Source organism: Anabrus simplex, chromosome 1 (assembly GCF_040414725.1).
Source record: "Anabrus simplex isolate iqAnaSimp1 chromosome 1, ASM4041472v1, whole genome shotgun sequence".
Classification (NCBI taxonomy): domain Eukaryota; kingdom Metazoa; phylum Arthropoda; class Insecta; order Orthoptera; family Tettigoniidae; genus Anabrus; species Anabrus simplex.
Window position 1 is genome coordinate 420,869,424 of NC_090265.1, and position 21,632 is coordinate 420,891,055.

Below are 21,632 nucleotides of genomic sequence, written 5' to 3' on the forward strand. Positions count from 1 at the left end.
CAGGGAGGGCATCCGGCCGTAAACCTCGGTTCTACCCACCTAAGTGCCACCCCTGGATTGGTAAAAAGGCAGGAATAAAAAGGAAAAGAGCGAAGAGGAGACTATTATTTACAGTGACTACCACACAAGAGTTTACGGCAAACTCAAACGAGACACGCATAGCTAGCTGGCGATAAGGACACTGTATTCTCTCCACTCAAAGGACGAGCAAGGAGCTACCTGGGGTGAGACACCTTCTTTGTCCCATCCTCTGTTCCTCCTGTGGGTGGGGGCGGTAGAATAACACCCACGGCATCCCCTGCTTGCCGTAAGAGGCGACTGAAATGGATCCCAGGGGCTCTGAATTGGGAGCGTGGATTGAAGACCACGAGGGACTTAGCTGAGCCCTGGCAGTGCTTCCACTTACTTGTGCCAGTCTCCTCACTTTCATCTATCATATTCGACCTTCCCTGGCCAACTATTGTTCTTTTCCGACCCGACGATATTAGGTTTGCGTATCCCAGGGAGTCTTTCTTTGGCCGATACCTTTATTTTTCGAAGAGTCGGACCATTTTCTCTCGCTGATTAGTGTTATTTAGAGGATGGTACTTTCTCTTAAAATAATAATCACCACCACAACCTCCCATCCTCTGTCCAGTAATGTTCGGTCATTAGTAGAGCTCTCAACGTGTAGTAGTGAGACACGTGGTTGACGCGCTCAGTGACTGTGATTAAAAAGTGCGAATCATGGTTAAGAACACCAGTGAGTAACGAGCGTTCATTGTTGGAACATACCCTTCCTTAAGGTAACGGATGATAGGTGAATGCGGAAGTATTGCAAACGCATTCCGAAAAGTTCCGTACCATGAAAACAATATGTTCGTGCTTTGTTTGTAAAGTGGAGTGCAACTGGATCCGTCCTAAACAGAAAATGGCGTGATAAAAAGATCTTAACTGATGAATAACTTGAAGGTATATGAGCCGGACTTCATGTTAGCCCCCGTAAACCTTCTTGCCGTTTAGCACAGGAGTGTGGTATCTCTCCCACTTCACTTCACTGGGTTCATTACTTCTCAGAACACATGACACTGGGGCACCGAAAATTCCTACGCCATAGACGAGGGAACTCTTTATGACACGAAAGTGGGTCTTTGCTGATCAGTTAGAGGACGAAGAATAATTTTACATTTTTTATGAAACACTTCTCCGAATGATACCTGCATCCCTTCTTTAACATGCCTGAGAATAAGAAAAAGGAAGATAAAGAGAAAGAGACAGACTACGCCTACTTTCAGCAATATGGTGCTGCCTACACTACACGTTAATTCCATGGTTGCAATTACAAATGTGTTCGGTGACCAGATAATCAGTAGGGGATTATGTCCAGCTCGTTATCCAGATCTTAGTACGTGTGACTTATTTTGCGGGGAAATTTGAAACAGAAAGCATATCGGAACAATCCGCATACATGCGAGGCTCTAGGAAACGAAATTAGGAGAGTGATGTGTGAAATAACAGAAGATGAACTACGACGCACCTCACAGATTTAAGGTACAGCCCCGGGATTCGTCTCGTGTGGGAATGGGAAACCACAGTAAACCATCTTCAGGGCTGCCGACAATGGGCCTCGAACCCACTACCTTCCGAATGCAAGCTGACAACTACATGACCCAAACTGCACAGTTACTCGCCCACTGGTCACTGTAGTTATATATCCTCTTAAGATAATAAACACCATCACCAACACCAATAATAATAATAATAATAATAATAATAATAATAATAATAATAATAATAATAATAATAATAATAATAATAATAATAATCACAAAATATGGAAATATCGTACAAGTAGACAAATGTAAGTATCTAGGTGAAATTACTGAACCAGCAGGGTTAAATCAGCAAGCTAACAAACAAAGAATTGCAAAACTTCAAAGAACATACAACATTACTTGGAGCAGGTAAAAAAACTATATCAAAAAAGGCAAAATTACAACACTATAACACAGTAGTTAAAACAGAAGCGTTTTATGCATCTGAAACTAATATAATTGGTGGAAAATTTCAAATGAAGATGATCGAAAGATAAGAAAGAAAAATCCTCACGAAAATCTTAGGACCAAAATGCGAAAATAGAATTTGCATGAAAAAGAAATCGCATGAGATCTATCAAGTTAAAGAAAAACTCTCAGATACAACAAGGAAACGGCGATTACAATTTTATGGTCACTTATATAGAATGGATAACAGGCTCACAAAGAAAATTTTAAACTTAGCCTTATCAATGAAAAATTGGCTAAAAGAAATCAGTGAAGACCTAAATTGGCATTAATGAAGAAATCATTCATGATAAAAGTCAAAAACTTAATTAACTAACACAAATTTTCTATAAAGCCCACTCGACTAAATACATAATGGACTGAACAACGTAAAAAGAACACAGCGAGAGGTTGAAGAAAAAACGAAAAAGTGCTAATACGTTCAAACGTGCTCCTTAATTGGGAATAAAGAATCAATAATATAATAATAATATGATAATAATAATAATAATAATAATAATAATAATAATGATAATGATAATAATAATTTCCAGGGTTAGGTATTTTATATAAGATATCGGAGTGGTAGAGATTTGTCCTGAAAATTAATTTTTTCACGAGGTAATACTTCTACTGACAAGGGTCTCTCGCATTAAAACACTCTGAAATGGCAACCAGTTGCATCAGGATTCGAATCCATAATTTAGAGTATAGAAGGAGAGCGTCGAACTGCGCTACACAATAGATCCATTCTTTTTAAATAGTATGATCATGATATCATAGTTTTGTATCTTTAAGCAGCAACCGCTTCTACCACTATCCTCTTCGTCTTAGTAAAAGTTAGAACTTACTTCGATCACCGATTGCTTTGTATGTGACATATATTAACGACACTCTTAACGTTCTAACAGAATTAGAAATACCTAAATAGTCTTAGATACGGTCACGAAAGCCAGGTAATACGGCTGAAGATGTCGTTACGCTGACCATGTAGAAATCTAATATCTGCATGGCATCTGGCATTGATAGCAGTCATCTTGGCAGACCAAGAACTTTATGTATGACGGGCGTGTTTGTTGTCTTTTGGTCTTTGAAACATGTCGTTCAGATATTGATAGATTGGAAAGCAAATGATGTGTATGTTCGTTGCTACATGGGAGTTCCATGGGGATTCAAGTTGACAGCACCTTTGAAGTAAGTTGCTTATTTAATTTGCACTTGATCTGATTTGTGAGAAACTTATCCTGTTAGTAGCGGCGGAAGCCCTGGAGGTGTACGATATATATACGATGGGCAGCATCTAGCCGCATCACTTCTGGTGGGACAGAGGCTCCCTACATCACACAGAACTCGCTCAGTGACCACAAGGCCCAAGCAAGGATATACTCATGTTTCCGCTACTCTTTCTTGTGTACGTGGTTGCAGTCAAGGTCTTCAAGAAGTCGACCCCTAACGGTAAGTATTTTAAGATTATAATGATTTTACTATAGACTTTACAGTTTGGTGTTCATAAATCGTCCGTAAACAGTGAAGATTTCGTACTTTTAACCCTTATATTAAGTAAATGTAAAAGAGAATAATTCAATTTTTAAATAAGTTAGACTGCATTAAAATAACATATTCAATAAAAGAACATACTCTTAAACTAAAATGTACGGTTTATTTCTAATCATACTTAGATGAATCCTAATTAGAACCTCTAAAATGAAGTTACAAAATACAATTTGTATTCGAATTATAATCTGACTCTTCTGTCATGGAAAAAGTTGAACTACCCGTTCTTGGAGAACAACAATAAAGTAAACTATAATATTTCGATTTAAAATAATAGACTTTAATTGTAATTAAAATACGCTTGAAAATTCAATAACAACTTTACACAATATATATATATATATATATACATACCAGGTGGCTCTCGAACGCCATACTTTCTACTTATAAATGCCCCGCATGCACAAGTGACGAATGGGATGTCTATCAACTGATTTTCACAGGGGAACTACTGCCAGCGGGCAGGTTACGTCAGAATATGAAGAAATAAGAAACAGAGTGTCACTCGCAGCATGTTAATGAGCGCTGCCGCTCGAATGCACCCCTTGCATTAGTAAACATCCTTTTCGACCGCATAGTTCTAGGCTGGTGTATGGTACAGCCGCACTATGTTTGCTGTCTGCATATCAGCAATGGCTAGTGTGATCAGCAGCGACGAATACACAGACATTATTTTAATCTGGACAATCTGGTCGGAATGCAACAGAAGCTCCAAAGAGACGTATGCCTTCTACACACGTACTTCACCGAACAGTATTAGTTTCTGTTTCATACAAGCAACTCTTCCATCGAGTGGAATGTCTACACGTGTATAAATTAATAAGTTATTAGATTTCCTTTTCTGCATCTTTGGCGTGTCTACAAACAGTAGCGGCGATTAGGGGGTGGGGCGAGGAGGGACAGTCGCCTTCCCCCCACTTTGTGGAGTAAACATTACATTTTCATTCCACTTTAGACAGCTGGAACTAGGAATTATTTTAATAAGCTGTTTGTACAAACCTTGTTATCTTATCTGCTAATTCCTTTGTTTATTTTCTTTAATTATTGAAGGAAATACGCACAAAATGCTGTCCGTCGCGGCTAACCAATTTGTATAGCACTGCGGCAAGTAATGGAGACTTTGCATGTGCTGTGAGGAAGGGTGGTAGGGGTACATATTTTTTGCCGAAGTCGTGGCCACTGAGTTATAATTCACTCACTTGCCGCGCGCATTCATCAGTCTGTCAGTCTCTTTAGTGTCTGTTAGTTTCTTAGTGAGTATTCAAATACTAAACTATTTTTAATTGCGTAACCATGCCGTACTTCTATTTAATTATACCGGGCGAGGTGGCCGTGGGGTTACGGGCGCGCAACTCTGAGTTTACACTCGGTAGATAGTAGTTTCGAATCCCACTGTCAGCAGCCCTGAAGATGGTTTTCCGTGGTTTCCCATTTTCACACCAGACAAGTGCTGGGGATTACCTTATTTAAGGCCATGGTCGCTTCCTTTCCACTCGTAGCCCTTTCTTGTCTCATCGTCGCCATAAATCCTATCTATGTCGGTGCGACGTAAAGCCAACTGTAAAAAAAATCAGTTGTAATCGTATTTCAACAGGAACTAATACCAACATTCCTAAATTATTTCTTTGTGTTATGTTATTTTTTAAGTAAATGCCCCGTAGGTGTGTTTGTGAGAGCTGGTGAAAATTTTATTATACAACATTGAATCAAAATCTCAAAAAATCTATTATTACGAATAGGCCTAATCCACGGGGCAGATTAATTACATTTACATATAATAATATTAATATTAATAATAATAATAATAATAATAATAATATAATAATAATAATAATAATGGCGTATGGCCTTCGGAGAGGCCTGGTGCAGGTCTTTTCCTAGTAGACGGCCTATTAGGCGACCTGCATGTATGTGAAGATGAGGGCTCTACCTAGGATGATTTCTAATGCTGAATACGCCACACATACCTAGCCCCCGAGCCATTGGAATTGACTAATTAACGTTAAAATCCCCGACCCGGTCGGGAATCGAAGGCCAGTACGCTGACCATTCAGCCAACGAGTCGGACACATTTACATATCAAATAACATAATACAAACGAAATAATTTAGTCCGGTGAAAGTAAAGTTGGCATTCTCTCGCGTTGTCCAGCTTAAAATAATGTCTATGTATTCACCGCTGCAGATCACACTAGCCATTGCTGATATGCAGACAGCAAACATAGTGCGGCTGTACCATACACCAGCCTAGAACTATGCGGTCGAAAACGATGTTTACTAATGCAAGGGGTACATTCGACCAGCAGCGCTAAGTAACATGCTGCGAGCGACACTCTGTTTCTTACCTCTTCATATTCTGACGTAACATGCCCGCTGGCAGTAGTTCCCCTGTGAAAATCAGTTGGTAGACATCCCATTCATCATTTGTGCATGCGGGGCATTTATAAGTAGAAAGTACGGCGTTCGTGAGCCACCTGGTATATATATTTGACCATTTATGCATATCCTCTATTTAAACGATCTTACGCGAAGATATCAAAATCAACAATACCTCAGAACAGGAATTTGGTTTGTCCTTTGTGTCTCAGCGAGAATTGGCAGATCATTTCCAACACAGTTCAATATAGTTCTAATTAAAATGTTCGTAAAAAAGATAAGACGCTGTATTTTAAAGTATGCATGAATATTAATTATATAGTATTTTAATGTATTAATGCCTACTCTCTCACAGTTACACAAAGAACGGAGTGCTGCAAACAAATAAAAGTTTTCATTATATCAAATAATGATTCTAGTAGATGTGGTGATGAGATGAATTTATTTTGTCCATTGAGAGATATTAATATCTGTATGAAGTGCTGCAGTGATACAAAAATTCTTAATACTTAGACCAGTTACTTTAATAATATTATAGTGTGCTCAGATTAATAGTCACATGCAAGTGATGTTTTATTTTATATCTGATATACAAAGAAACGTAATAACTAGAGGATTAACTAACTCACCATTATTACATTTACAAAATTAGGAAATGTTATAAATTATCTACAATAAATTGCCTTTATTTATTTATTTATTTATTTATTTATTTATTTATTTATTTATTTATTTATTTATTTATTTATTTATTTATTTATTTATTTGAAATAATGTTGTAATCCATGCTCCTATTTTCTAAGCAGAAACGTTTTCTTAGTTATTCAATGCACCATTATTTCGAGGTGATGTAGAGTACATAATTTTGACTTCTAATGGAGTAGTCCTTGGTTCTATAATTAGCTTGGTCTATTTTACCTATTTGTGATGGCGAGAAAAAATAATCGGCTTAATCTTGTGAGGACTATTTAAAAACTATCTGATCGCATAAACAGCTACCCTGATCATATGTGACCTGCCCAGAGATTACTGTTATATGAATATTCGTTTAGCCACTCAAAATTTATATTTTAAAATAACAGTTTTAGCATTTAGCATCGATACGTACTGCAGGGAAAGCTAATGTAGAGGTAATAATACACAGGTATGCTCTGGAATTTGAGGTCTGAACGTACAGCTTAATGACTGGCGTGTATATTTTCAGGGAAAGTCACCGTTTACCTAGGGAAGCGGGACTTCATCGACCATCTTGACCATGTCGATCCCATCGATGGCATCATTGTCGTCGACAACGACTATCTACGGGGCAGGAAGATTCTTGGACAGGTAATAGACATTTCGAGATGAAATTCCGCTTGAAGTATGATTGGTATCTTCATTCATCCTCAATATCGACCCCGATGGATCTAATGTATTGTAGCTGAAATTTGGTAGCAAGATGGTGTTTCACCCACGGTGTACACATAGTCTAGACTACAGTTTAAATGATTGCTTCAGATCGCTGTAAATAAATTCAAACTCTCGAGATCTTTGAAATTACACTTAATGAGAGTGACACTAAGTTGATTTCATTGTGACCACTTGCGAAGACCATAATAATTTGTAGCTAAACGTTCAATCAACAAAGGGTGATTAAAAGTATAATCCGGTTTCACATCTGAATCACTAACTCATTCGTTAGAGTAGGAGGGAGCTTATTCCCAGCTCACGTCAAAACTTTATTACACGATTACGTTCCCTAACTCTGCGCTTCCGAGCCTTATTCTGTGTCAGGGAACCCTAATATTTAACTCAACCTTGAATATCCCTGGATACCTGGCACATATTGTAACTAAGGTTGCCACCCAAGCGAGATATCTTATATGGCGGAACGTCAAATTCTTAGTGAGTGTTGGCGATGTTTGTAAATGTGTATCCATGAAGTGTGCTGTCGAAAAATATATCCAATTTGGAGGTCACATTGGTTAAATTATTTTCAGACGACGTTGTGATTCTATTCACTTATAATCTTTACCGTCTTGTTTTCTCCCTATCATAAGGGTTTCAAGTTGTACTACGGCGAATTTTGTTTATTTTTAAGGTAAAATCGCACAAATTAACTTTAAAAAGGATATTTTATTAAATCGTCAACACTGGTACAAATGTACTCAATATTTTAAAGAGAGAATTCCGTATTCAACTGCGGCTGTTTCATTTCATGCATTTAGGGGAGGGAATACTTTCATTTTCGGCAACCCTAAATTGTAACCTAGGGAAAAGTACAAAATTGTGTTGTAAAGTAGACGAGCTATATCGGAATTCGTATATTTTCAAGACCATTTTAGAACAGTATTTTTAATGCGCTCCAAGGAATGACACTTAATTTAATTTTTACAACTTGCAAAACACTTATTAACAGAATAAATACCTTATATTTATACGAAAGAGTTTCAGATTAAGATATTTGTATTAAAAAGTCTTATTTAAGATTATCTCTCCAGTTAAAAAGGTAAACAGCGCTTCAAAGGAATAATTCCGTTGGCAATGACAGTAATGTGATATTTGGGCTTGTCTCTTGGAGCACAATCATTTTATCCTCTGGCTTCAGCTTTGATAATGAAACACGAAGTTTTTCTTCGACGGACTAAAGCCTATTTCATTGTTTTGTTTTAACGTTCGACAAGCGTAAAGACGCTTGTTCCCATAAACAAGATAAACAAAATCATCACCGAAGTTCTTATGCAGTTTCCACTACAAAAAGACCACGATCGAGTTTGTGAGTGTTCTTAAAATATGTTACGCAATTTCGTGACACCCTGGTTGGAAATTCCTGCGCTAGGCTAAAAGTAATGATAGAGAATGATTTCCATTTCACGGTACATCTCAGTACTATTTGATGATCTGTGTTAGTTCTTTACATGAGAGTTCTGTATCAAACTTCCTGTTTACCAACTTAGTTAACCCTATATTTTTTTCTTGTGTGAATTTTTCGCTCCCGAGGAGAAAAGGCAGCGAGAGTGTTCAATATAAGGCACAGTGCATAGTCTTAACTTGTTGGGTCATTGCGGTCTTTTTATACAATTCGTAAATGGTGAAGATGTTATTGAATAGAGTTCATGGTTAGTTCTAAACCTTTCCTTAGAAAAATTCATTCATTCAAACACATACAACTTAATAATAATTACATACCTCTCTACGAATATTCTTTTCAGCAATGCTTATGTGAGAGATAGATGATGGGGAAATTCATACCCATCAAAATTCATTTATTGACATCAATCTAAACACACACAAAATTTCACCTATTTTTCGAGAAAACTAATTTCGTTTATGCACAAAACGGGTTTTTATTTAAGTCTCTTGAAAGAATGTACGATGTGCATATTTTTATTGATAAAAATGCTCTTCGTAGTTACCAGAACAATGAGGATTTTATGAAGCACTTCGTGTATTCAAAATAAGTATCCCTTTTCTCCATAAATAATACTTTCGTGGTGAATTAGGTGTCAAGTTACGTACCACATCCAGTGTAAATCCTGAAACTGTTAATTTAATCATTTATCTCAGATCAAAGAATTTAGTCTCATAAAGATTCAATTTTCTATATGAAAACCTACTACCTGTTTTCCAGTCAGTGACCGGGTCAGGGATGGAATGAATGAAGCCCCTATTTTGCGGCGAGGATAGGAATTGCGCCGGTTGTCGAGGACTGTCGCACTCCTCCGGGGCATTGATTAACGACTGACAGATGAAGTGAAATGATAGTGGAGAGTGTTGCTGGAATGAAAGATGACAGGAAAAACCGGAGTACCCGGATAAAAACCCGTCCCGCCTCCGCTTTGTCCAGCACAAATCTCACATGGAGGGGCCGGGATTTGAACCACGGAACCCAGCTGTGAGAGGCCGACGCGCTGCCGCCTGAGCTACGGAGGCTAATACAATTACTTTTATACATCTTGAAAATGATATTGCCAACCCTCTAGAATTGTGATCGTTCAACTTATTATTTCAGCTCTCCGTTATGAAGAAATTGTTATTCGGTTGTATAAAAATGTATTCGGGAATACAAAGAATGCATTCGCTAAGCACCATCTACTGAAATTATGACGTGGCGAATATATTACAGATATTCCTTTTATGTTCAATGGTACCATTATTTAAAATATAGGCAAGGAGTCTTATTTATAGCTTTAACTTTTGCTAATAAAGTTCCCAAAGTGGAAGAAGTTTGATTCATTGTTTCATTCATAGATACAGTTTATATATAATTCAGTTTCAGAATGCTTTACTCTTGGGCTATCAATATATGTATGTGTATGTTGGGTATTCAGCCCGAAGGCTGGTTGGATCCTCAACAGGTTCACCATTAGCTGTCATAGATGGCCTAGGTGTCTCTGAAGAGGCGTACTAGGGAAATGAGGAGTGAGGTAGTTTCCCGTTGCTTTCCTCACCGAGCCAGAAGTTGCTATTGCACATTAGTCTGCCAAGCCCACTGAAATGCCTGCACCAACCGACCCTATGAGCGACATTTTCACAGCATTCATAGCAGGGACTGGCTGCAGAAGGAATGGCATTACTAGCGTCACCCATACCTCAGCCACTTCCATATTGTCAACGCCAAGGAAGAGACTGAGACAGGTCAATGAAAGTAACAATTTTATTCTAGCCCATACCAGAAGACATAGCACACTGTAAACACTATATCTTTGCAGCAAAGGCAGGCACTGGTAAAGAGAACATATAATTGAATGTCTGGGATTAGATCGTTTTGTTATAATATATTATTGATTTACTCTGCACAGATGGTAAAATGGAACTGCTATGTCTGGTGGCTGTGCTACTGTTGTAATTCATGAAAAAGATTTAGTATATTAGTACAAATGAAATGTCCACCCAAAGAGGCTCTGAAATAGTAAAATTAAGCAATCCGTTGGATGAAACCTCAGATCAAATCTTGAAGCTACCATTTAAATAACAACGAACGAGCGAGTTGGAAGTGCGGTTAGGGTCGTGTAGCTATGAACTTGCGTTCGGTAGATAGTGGGTTCGAACCCCACTGTCGGCAGCCCTGAAGATGATTTTCCATGGTTTCCCATTTTCACGCCAGGCGAATTCTTGGTCTGTACCTTAATTAAGGCCACGGACACTTCCTTCCTACTCCCAGCCCTTTCCTATCCTATCGTCGCCATTACACCTATCTGTGTCGATACGACGTGAAGCAAAATTGTAAAAATAATGAGTCAATATCGTTATTATTTTATATTTAAAATATATTGTTGTATTATTTCCAAAAGGGGCTGCCTAGCGAGGTGATAAAGGCGGGATCAGTTCACTCGGAAGGACATGGGTTTGACTCCCCGCCAGGACGCCGAAAATTTAGAAATGAGATTTCCATTTCTGGACAGACACATGATCCTGGTGTTCACTCAGCCTACACAAAAAATGAGTAGACTACCAGGTTAATTCCTAGGGGCAAAGTCGGCCGAGTAAAGAGCTAACCACTCTACCCCATTCAGTGCCGAGATTGCGATTTCCTTTTTTTTCAAAATCTTTTATTTTGAAATTATTTATTTGAAGATAATTAATCAAAGCGAAAACAGACTACGATGACGCTATTATGATTGTTATAGGAACAATTATTTTGATATATTTATTGAGAATCTCAGCTATTTTCCAGAAATGATGAGTTGCCACAAGGACAAAGTTTAACTACATCAAAACATAACAGAATTAAATTTGAACAATTAATAACACAATATACAATCTATAGCATTAAACATAGGAAATACAAAAATACAAAAAATTATAGAACAATACATTTGGGACACTAAAGAGAACTACTGTGAATACAGATGTGATTTTAAAATTGATAAAGATCCTTGTAATGTGGGGATTATCAAAATATTGATTCTGGACTTCTGTAAGCTGAATCTGTTCCAGAAATTCATTAAGAAACCTACTTATAGTGCCAAGTGCCTATGCCATTAAACCCATTACTTCCACCTCTTCTTAATTGTACTTTCCCCTGTAAAATTCGATTGTAGGTATGTAGATTTTCCTCTTTTCAGCGTTAATTCCTGAGGATGACCGGTGTGATACCCTATTCTGACTGTGGAATCGATTATATAACATTTATTGCTATCTTGTTTAAAGCCTATCATGGCAATTTTTTTGGTGGTCCCGTTTGTTGACACGCCATGAACCTCTTCGTAAACAGTATAACCCTTTCCACGAAGCTCTTCGGCAATGAATATCTTATGATGGCGGGCGTTTCTTAATGTATCACCATAAGGGCAGTTTCCCAAGACGGGACCCAGTGTTTCATTCGCTCTGCCACATCTGCGACAGAGGCTGCCGTATTGATATCTCCCAGGAATACCTTTAACTGAGGAAACATTAGTTGTCATTTGAATTGCCTCGCGCCATTCACTACATGTAAGACCTTGATCCTACTGATAACACCAGATCATACAATTATAGAAGCACCATTACATGAAGAATTTACTGACTCAAAATTCACAATTGATACTGTTTAGTTTTAATCCCACAAAATATCTGGTTAAAACGACATTCACGTCGATGAGATAAAATATAATGTTAAAAATTCGTACACATACATAAAATGTAAGTTCTTCCTCTACAGAGGTAATTAACGCTTGTTATACCGTGTATCCTCTAAACTAAATAGTTCTCTTATGTTTGCAGCTGACCACGACATACCGCTATGGACGAGAAGAGGACGAGGTCATGGGTCTCAAGTTCACCAAAGAGATGGTGCTGGCGAAAGAACAGATCGTTCCTCCTCGTGAGGAGAAGATGGAGCTTACTCCCATCCAGGTACGTGTACAAAATATCTTTGTAGGACCCGCAAAATCCAGACAAACACTTTGAGTAGACTACTACAATAACATGATATGAATTATTCCTCTTCTTTAAAGTTAGTAGACCTACCGCTCAATCAAAAGTTGACTGGCATCAACCTCCCTTATTCTCAAGACAGTGATGTTTTTTTTTCACTTCTGAAATGATGCAGGTCTATGTAAGTACACAATACAATTTATGTAATTTATATAATAAATAAAAGAAGGTAACTATCCTCTTTATTTAGGCAGTTTGGAATTAAATCAGACAAAACGCCGTAGATTTGAGCTACCGAACTGTAACATAATTAACGAATTAAATAGAATTGTAAAACATTGTCGGAGTGTTACGTTAGTGTAAATTGCGTAATCATTAAGAGAGTGTTCGGCTCCATGGATAACTGGTTAGTAAGCTGGCCTTTGGTTCAAGAGGTCCCGGGTTTGATTCCGAGCCGATTAGGGGATTTCAACCTTAATTCTGACTCGGGGACTGGGTATTTGTGCCGTCTTCAACACTGGACCCTCACAGATCCGCCAGTCGCCTTTCGGAATGAACTCGAAAGACCTGTTCCAGGCCCCTCTGGAGGTCATACACCATTATCAGAGTTTAAAAATACACTTTCTTTTTATTTACATCGCGAGGGAAGTGCTCATCCTAATGCACTTTTTTAGTTACTGGCATTAGCACACAGGGATTCAGAGACAGTGAGAGTAGTTCCTATCCTTAAATTTGTAGTACCTAGTCGTTATGATTTATGTCTAATTGCAATTCATTTCTAATTATGAGGACTGTCTCATCGGGACGATGAAGGAGAAGAACGTGGGTTCTACTCCCCGTCAAGTGGTCAGAAAACGTGGGAGAAAATGAGTTTGAAATACTGAAACGTGTCTACAAGACACCTATCCTTGGGGTTGTCTAGAACAAAAATACGTGCCAAAGTAAATGCTGAAGAACTAACCATTCTATCTAACTGAATGTTGAGGTTAAGTTAAGTGGAAACATTTACGGTCCATTGCTCCATTGATCTACATGGCCTTCATGGATATTCTCAATAGCCCCTTAAAATCATGGCATAACAACGTGTTTTTCCCTTGGGGGTTCCTGCGGCTCTTTATACATCTTGCTTTGCATGTAGTAGGGTAAATTTCACTAGGAAAATCAAAGTCATTCTCATACCTATGAATTTAGTAAGGTCAGCACCATTTAAAAAAACTAATTTCCACAAGTCGTTTGTATAATGATAGGACTACACTGATGCGCTTCATACTGTATTAAGAGCTTTATACGATGAGGAAAATACAAATTCGGCAGTCGGATTTTTGGGTGTCAAATAAAAGTCCGTTCGGCACTCCATGTCGAACGATGTCACCATGTAAATGATCACTAGTGAAAAATTCGGTGTTTTCCGCAAAAATGTAATTAAATCTCAACAATACTTCGCCTAACAGAGTTCTGAATTCCTTGTTATCTGGTAGTATAAAATGGAACTTCGAAATTTACACGCATGGAACCTAAATTGCCTTAGTAGAATGCGGGCAGTAGAATAAAACCCACGGTATCCCCTGTCTATCGTAAGACGCTACTAAAAGGGGCCACAGGGTTTCTCAACTTGAGAGTGTGGGTTGGAGTCCACGGGGCCCTTAGCTGAGTCCTGGTATTGTTTCCACTTACTTGTGCCAGGCTGCTCACTTTCATCTATCCTATCCGACCTCCCTATCTCTCTGATTAGTGTCATATACAGGATGGTTGCCTTGTTGTACTTCCCTTAAAACAATAATCACCACCATCAACACTAGACGTACCTTCTTCAACAATATTCTGTATACTACTTTCGATCTCTCTCTCACTTGCAGGAGCGTTTAATCAAGAAACTGGGGCCAAATGCATTTCCGTTCACCTTTCAATTCCCGGCTGCCGCTCCCTCATCAGTGACGCTACAGCCTGGAGACGATGACTCAGGCAAACCCCTGGGAGTGGAGTACAACATCAAGACGTACGTGGTCGACCACGAAGACAAACCTCATAAGAGGTCGTCCGTCACTCTTGCCATCAAGAAGGTAGGTACTCGACGTTTCATTTTGCTTCGATGCTGGAGATAATATTAAACGTGGCCGTGCGGTTAAGAGCGCGCATTTGGGAGATAGTGGGTTCGAACCCCACTGTCGGCAGCCCTGAAAATGGTTTTCCGTGGTTTCCCATTTTCACACCAGGCATATGCTGGGGCTGTACCTCAATTAAGGCCACAGCCGCTTCCTTCCCACTCCTAGGCCTTTCCTGTCCCATCGTCGCCATAAGACCTGTCTGTGTCGATGCGACGTAAAACAAATAGCAAAAAATATTAAACGTACCTGCTCCCATAATGAGCTAATGTTTGGTACCTGGATTATCAGGCTCTTAGACGCATGCCAGAAGAAGAATTTTATAAAATACACTGTATATGGTACGTAATCGTTAAGTAATACTGTACACAATGGCAAAAAGAAAGGAGGTAGCTACCACACTTCATTCACCTCCTGACTTTAGAATTGTTGGAGTTTTCATATAACCTCATATTGAGAAATCAGCCAACATTAGGACTTTGTAGATGAGCACACTAACGCACACTCCAAAAACGATAAGGAATTACATGGTTCGTAGATATGACTTCCGTATTCCAGCGCTGACAACTTTTCTGAGAGTTATTTTCACCTAATATTCTTTAAATTCATTCCAGAAAGATGCTAGTGTAGTAACTAATTTCAAGCCTCACGGTATTTGTGTTAAATCTTACTGTTTCACACGCTACCACATACCCTATCAGCATGGTGTTCTTCGGTTCAGAAGAACTCGGATTCAATTCCACATTGATCGTTGATTTTACCTGTGTCTAGTTAATTTATATGGTTCGGTGACTAGGCGTTTGGGTTTGTTTTAATATGCATCTCTTTATTTGGACACAGTACAACACACCACATTACAAACCACCAACCTCCACAGAAGTACGTAATAGAGAATACAACCTTCCGCATATGGTTAGGGTAGGAAGAGCATCTGGCTGTGAAACTGAGCTAAAATCCACATGTAATTCCTGCGCCACGTATATATCTTTATTATTAGGCACCTGAGCCAAGGCTCTTCTTGGTTACAGATGAGTTATATTAACGGTTATATTCACAATGTAATTACAAAATAAAATAGAGTACATTTATAATGTAACATGAAGTAATAGATAAGATAGGGCAAAGCTTCATGAACATAATAACCATACTAATTCAAATATTTAGTTACATTCATCTTGAAAATAGATAAAGTTAGTAATATTTTTATATTCTTTGGAAGTGAGTTATAACTTACATAGTTATAGAAAAGTGCCATAGAGAATTTTGACCATAACTGGTAGAATGAATCTGACTGTAGTGAAGGTTATAAATAATTCTTGTTTCATAATAATGAACCTGTGAATTGATAAATATTGATGTGTTTGGGCTCATTTATTTTGAAGTTTATAGATCATAATAATTATAGAAGTCTTTATGCGGAGATTTGGAAGTAATAATATATTACAATGCTTATACAAATCTTTCATCTGTAGCAGAATGGGCAGTTTGAAAATTATTCTTAGTGCTCTTTTCCTAACGACCTCTAATTTTCCAAGTAAGTCTTTATTACAGCATGTCCAGACATGTGTCATATAAGAGATGTAGGTCTCAATAAGAGTTCCTGAGTTAAAGGCGCATTTATGGCTAGGAAAGAACAGAAAAATATACACCAGACAGTATACTTTCTATTCATACCCACTTAGCGGAGCTGATTACCAGTGACATATCAAACTCCTGAAATGAAGCAATGGTTACAGCAATAATGGTATAACTCGAGCAACAAAATGTTCACAAAATATATGTTCTCTATCGTTCAATAAATATCACATTCCTCCAAACACCTTAGATTCCGAAACTATTCACCTACATCGGTAACACGAGTGCACGTTAATATTATAGAATCTTAATTTCCATATTAGATACTTAAACATCACCTTCTTTCTCTCCCCCGCCTTATTATCTCCTCCAGCACATGGTGACTAAAATATTATTTTCGTCCAACAGCTGCAATACGCTCCATTGACCCGTGGGCGCCGTTTACCCAGCTCGCTGGTCAGCAAGGGCTTCACCTTCTCGCAAGGGAAGTTGAACCTAGAGGTTACCCTGGATCGTGAGATCTACTACCATGGAGAGAAGATCGCTGCTAACATTATCGTTAGCAACAACTCTCGCAAGTCTGTGCGTAACATCAAGGTAAGGATCTTCAAGTTAATAAAGCATACTAGTAGTGCTATTGGTTTCAAATCCCAACATAAGCTTGACATAAGTGAACCGAGGATAAGATGAACCTAAGACGAGATGAAGGGGCTGGCCGCGAAGGTCGCTGTCTAGTTTTAGAGGCCGCACGTTCCTCCGAGCGCAGACTCGCAGCAGGAATTTAATGTGCTCTGTGAAAACAATAATAATACGTTTATTGCAGCCAATGGCCATAGAGAAACTTACATACTGTACAAAGTAGATTATTATAAATTACAACTTCATCAAATAATTCTCAGTCTGCACAGTATTAACTCTCTTCCGAGCAGAATTTCTTAAGCGACATACGCCGGTTCTCACAAAATTGCACGTGGTATCGATCGCATAGCTTGCCACACAATGAACAACTACAGTCTTCACATGGCTCATGGAATCGATCTGTGCAAGAGACTTTGAAGTGAAAGCCGTGGATCGCGAACCTTGTCACGAGGTGCCTCAGCTCGTAGTTCGCTTCCTTCCAGTCATTTGTCGTCATCGCGTCTGTGCTGTAGCAGTCAATCCAGATGTCTTTCTTTTTCTTCTGGTGTTCGGAGACTATTTCTTCGTAAGCTGGCGTGGATGGCAGTCCAAGCTGTAGGCGGAGATCTTCCAAAAGCATCGTTTCGCTGCACAACTCGTAGATCAATCTGGATGGGGAAAATTTGGAGACGCCGAGGACTCGCTTCATATACGTGGCCTTAACATTTTCGATGTCCTTCAAGTTCGCTTTTGTAAGGCATTCCCAGATTAACTGTAACCCATACGTAGCTACGGGTATGATCTTAAATTTAAATAGTTCCATCGCTGTTCGGAGTGAAATCTTCCTGATATGTATGATATCATTTATTGCAATCAGAGATGCGGCCATTCTATCTTTGACATGTGCAGAAAATGTTCTCCCCTGTGCCTGAAGAGTCATTCCCAGATATTTGAATCTGTTCACGTTGCTTAATGGTTGCTGGCCCAAGTATATTACGTCCTCTGCTGCTTGGCGTCCTCCTTTCTTGAAGGTCATTTTCACCGTGTTCAGCTTATTGAGTTGTAGATCGTTCTCATTCGCCCAGTCAACTAAGTGATCGAATGCTTTTTGTAGCGAAGTGAGAACAGGACATCGAATTCGAAGAGAAAGGAACTGACCATTCCATGTTATATAACCTGTGGACCAGGAAAACGTGTAATATTGCAAGTTTGTTCAGTTCTGCACCTACGTGAAATACAAGTTTCGAACAGTCATGCCCAACTACCAGTGACTCGTAAATGGCCAAATGTCTTGGTGATTTACTGCAGCATTAATAATCAATTTGAGTGAAATGGTTCGATTCTTCTGGTATTCTTCACTAATAAGTCTCAGAGTGTAGATTTCGTAATTATGTTATTTTCTTTGATGTTCTGCAAATGTCACCGTTTAAGTACCTATATTATACAAAGGTATGCTGTTTAGTGAAAAATAAACTACTCTCCCCTGATTCCAGGTATGACGCATGCTAGTTCTTACTTTTCCGGACTTTTATAATTTTAAATGTGCGTTTTAAGAGCTATATCGCCTCTTACCATACGTCAGGCATACTGTTGTATGTAGGTTCGGCTAACATATTATACAATCTATTGTCAGCCACACTTAAACTTAGTTATCTTTGGAATATATTACATCACTGATATTACGACAAGGATTATACACTAGCGGAAATGGAAAGTGTTACACTACGAAATACCACTCCGATATTTCTCAAACTTTGTGGAGATGTTCTTCACATAACAGGTATTAAATTATTAAAATTTCAGTCCATTCAGAACTATCTGTAATAATCATCATCAGTATGTTCAGCTCCATGGCTAAATGGTTAGCGTGCTGGCCTTTGGTAGCAGGGGTCCTGGGTTCGATTCCCGGTAGAGTCGGGAATTTTAACTATAATTGTTTAATTCCGCTGACACTGGGGCTTGGTGTATGTGTCGTCTTCATCATCATTTCATCCTCATCACGAGCGCAGGTCGCCTACGGGAGTCAAATCAAAAGACCTGCACCTGGCAAGCCGAACATGTCCTCGGACACTCCTGGCACTAAAAGCCAAACGCTATCATCAGTATGAGGTATGACCCCACGGGCACGAATATACTCTTGTATTCGGCGTGGCATGGAAGCAAACAGTCTCCGAATATCATCTTGAGGGATTTCTTACCATGTCTGAACATATGCAATGTCAGTTCATGAAATTGATGGCTGGAAGCTGATATGACTATATACATCTTCCCATCATATCCCAGACATGCTCTATAAGTGGTGACAAATCAGGGGACCGGGCAGGCCAGTCAAGGATCCTTACATTCACCAAGGCATTTCTGGTGTGAATTGCAGTGTGGGCTCTTCCATTATCCTGCTGGAATATGCCATTTGGTACCCTCGTCATGAAGGGTATGACAACAGGGTTTATCATTCTTGCCACACACTGGCGAGGATTTAGCCTCCCTTCAGTAAGTACCAAATCCGTCCTGTTGCCATATCCAGTAGCTCCTCGCACCATGATTCCAGGAGTTGGAGAGGTATGCACTTCGATAATCGCTGCTTCCTGTAACCTTTCACTAAGTCGTCTAGGGACATATTCACATCGATCTGACCACCACAAACAGAAGCGAGACTTATCGCTGAACACCACCGAATGCCACTTAATATCCCAGTTGATTCTAGCTCTACAGCATGTATGTCTCCGTTGTCTGTGTTTTGGTGTCAACGGTAAATAACGCATGGCAACTGGAACTCTCAACCCAGCTTCCAGTAATCTGTTCCCGACGGTTCATGGTGACACTCTGCCCCTAACTTCTGCCCGCATTTCAGCTGTTGCTATCCGTCTGTTCGTCAAAGCCAGCCGACGAATCCTACGATCTTCTCGTGGTGTAGTCTTTCTGGAAGGATCCGTGCCTGCTTCTCGTGTCACAATGCTGTCCTGAGTCCATCTCGTTACTACTCGTTCTGCAGTCATTGAACTACAGTCAACTGTCTGCGCAATCTGTCGGTATGATGCTCCCATGTTTCTGATGACAATGATTCGACCTTTTACAAAGTCCGAAAGATGGCGATAAGCTGCCAGTACACGTCCTCTAGGCATGCTGTGTTGCGATTTCTACCTGAAAAGAGACTGCAACGTTAGACGCACCCAAAAGCCATCACGTACACATCCCAGCCGCCATCTTTAGTAATGGCGTTTTCCTGTACTAACACAGGTTGTATGAGGATGAAATTTTAATCAACATATGTCACAGGCATGGAAATACTGGGGTATCAGTTTGGCGGCATTCGGTCAAGGTGTTCATGGTGTAACACTTCCCATTTCCGGTAGTGTAGTTTGTGAGACATATGTGACAGAATGGATCATCAGCTGAATCGCAATGCTTCCAGGTCTCTCTCTTTCGTAGTTCCTCCCTGATATCACTTTGTTAACTTCTATTCTTTTTTGACTCCGACAGGTTTAGATTTGTGAGATCTAGAAGGTCATGTCTTCACACCTTATGTAACCCTTGCCCCTCTTTTGCCTCTTTTTTTTCCGAAACCTTCATTCTTTGAAAATTCGGAATTCTTCTATTTTATTTTTGATTAATGTTAAGATGGGAAGGTTATCGAGTTGTACTTCCACTTAAAACAGTAGTTACCGTCATTATCTAAACTCATTTAGACGACCCTTGTTTTCATCTGACTCGGTCGGCAGAAGGCTTAGGATACCTACAGAATATAAAATCCTTCTGTCTTTTTGAGTTCTCTCCTTTCTTTCCTCGATACCTGTGTTCTCAAGGTTGGAGTCTCTTCTCTTTTGATTAATGCTAGAGGGAATAATTGCCTTGTTTTGGCCCCTTCAGACAATCAGTGTATTGAATTTTACGCCATAAAGAAAAAACATTATTTCCTAAGTATCTGATATACTATTTCAGGTTCTTATCCTCAATAACCCTCTACCAAAACTTGCCGCTGCTCTCAGCCCTTTAATGCTTGCACATCACTGACCAGAGCTGTGTAACAATACAATGAACGTCTTGTTCTTACCAGGCATACATCGTGCAGCACTGTGAAGTAACTATGGTGAATGCCCAGTATTCTCGTCATGTAGCCAGTCTGGAGACCCGCGAGGGGTGCCCGATCACTCCTGGAGCTTCCTTTACTAAAATCTTCTACTTGGTGCCACTTGCTGCTAGCAACAAGGATCGCTTCGGTATTGCACTTGATGGATACCTCAAGGTAAGTATTCCTTCATACGCCAATTTTTATGGCTCAATTGTATGATTGTTCCCTCGCATGGAGAGTTCGTTACTATTTTAATGTTAAGGGACCAATATCAGCTTTATTCAGAAAATTATATGTAGTAAGCGACCAACAAGAAAATTACGTGTGCATGCGCTTTGAAAATAGTGAACTGTAATTCTTTTACCTGGTAGTCAGAACCATTAGCGGGGAATTTCCTAAAAAAGATCTTTAGGAGAAGTAGTCGATAATTCTGACAGAAATCGAGTAAAGATTGCGCTATTGTCGGGATGTCAAGAAAAGG

General features: G+C 39.2%; 1 protein-coding gene across 1 annotated transcript in view; it reads left to right on the forward strand.

Moving 5' to 3' along the window:
* Window positions 1–3,339: 3,339 nt before the first annotated feature.
* The window catches only part of Arr2 (arrestin 2), a 28,464-nt gene continuing 10,171 nt past the window's right edge, over window positions 3,340–21,632 (forward strand). The window contains exons 1-6 of the mRNA XM_067135119.2: window positions 3,340–3,476; window positions 7,155–7,276; window positions 12,635–12,766; window positions 14,644–14,847; window positions 16,873–17,061; window positions 21,137–21,325. Of these exons, the coding sequence (XP_066991220.1) occupies window positions 3,410–3,476; window positions 7,155–7,276; window positions 12,635–12,766; window positions 14,644–14,847; window positions 16,873–17,061; window positions 21,137–21,325 (903 nt within the window). The 5' untranslated portion in view covers window positions 3,340–3,409. The remainder of the gene's footprint in view (window positions 3,477–7,154; window positions 7,277–12,634; window positions 12,767–14,643; window positions 14,848–16,872; window positions 17,062–21,136; window positions 21,326–21,632) is intronic.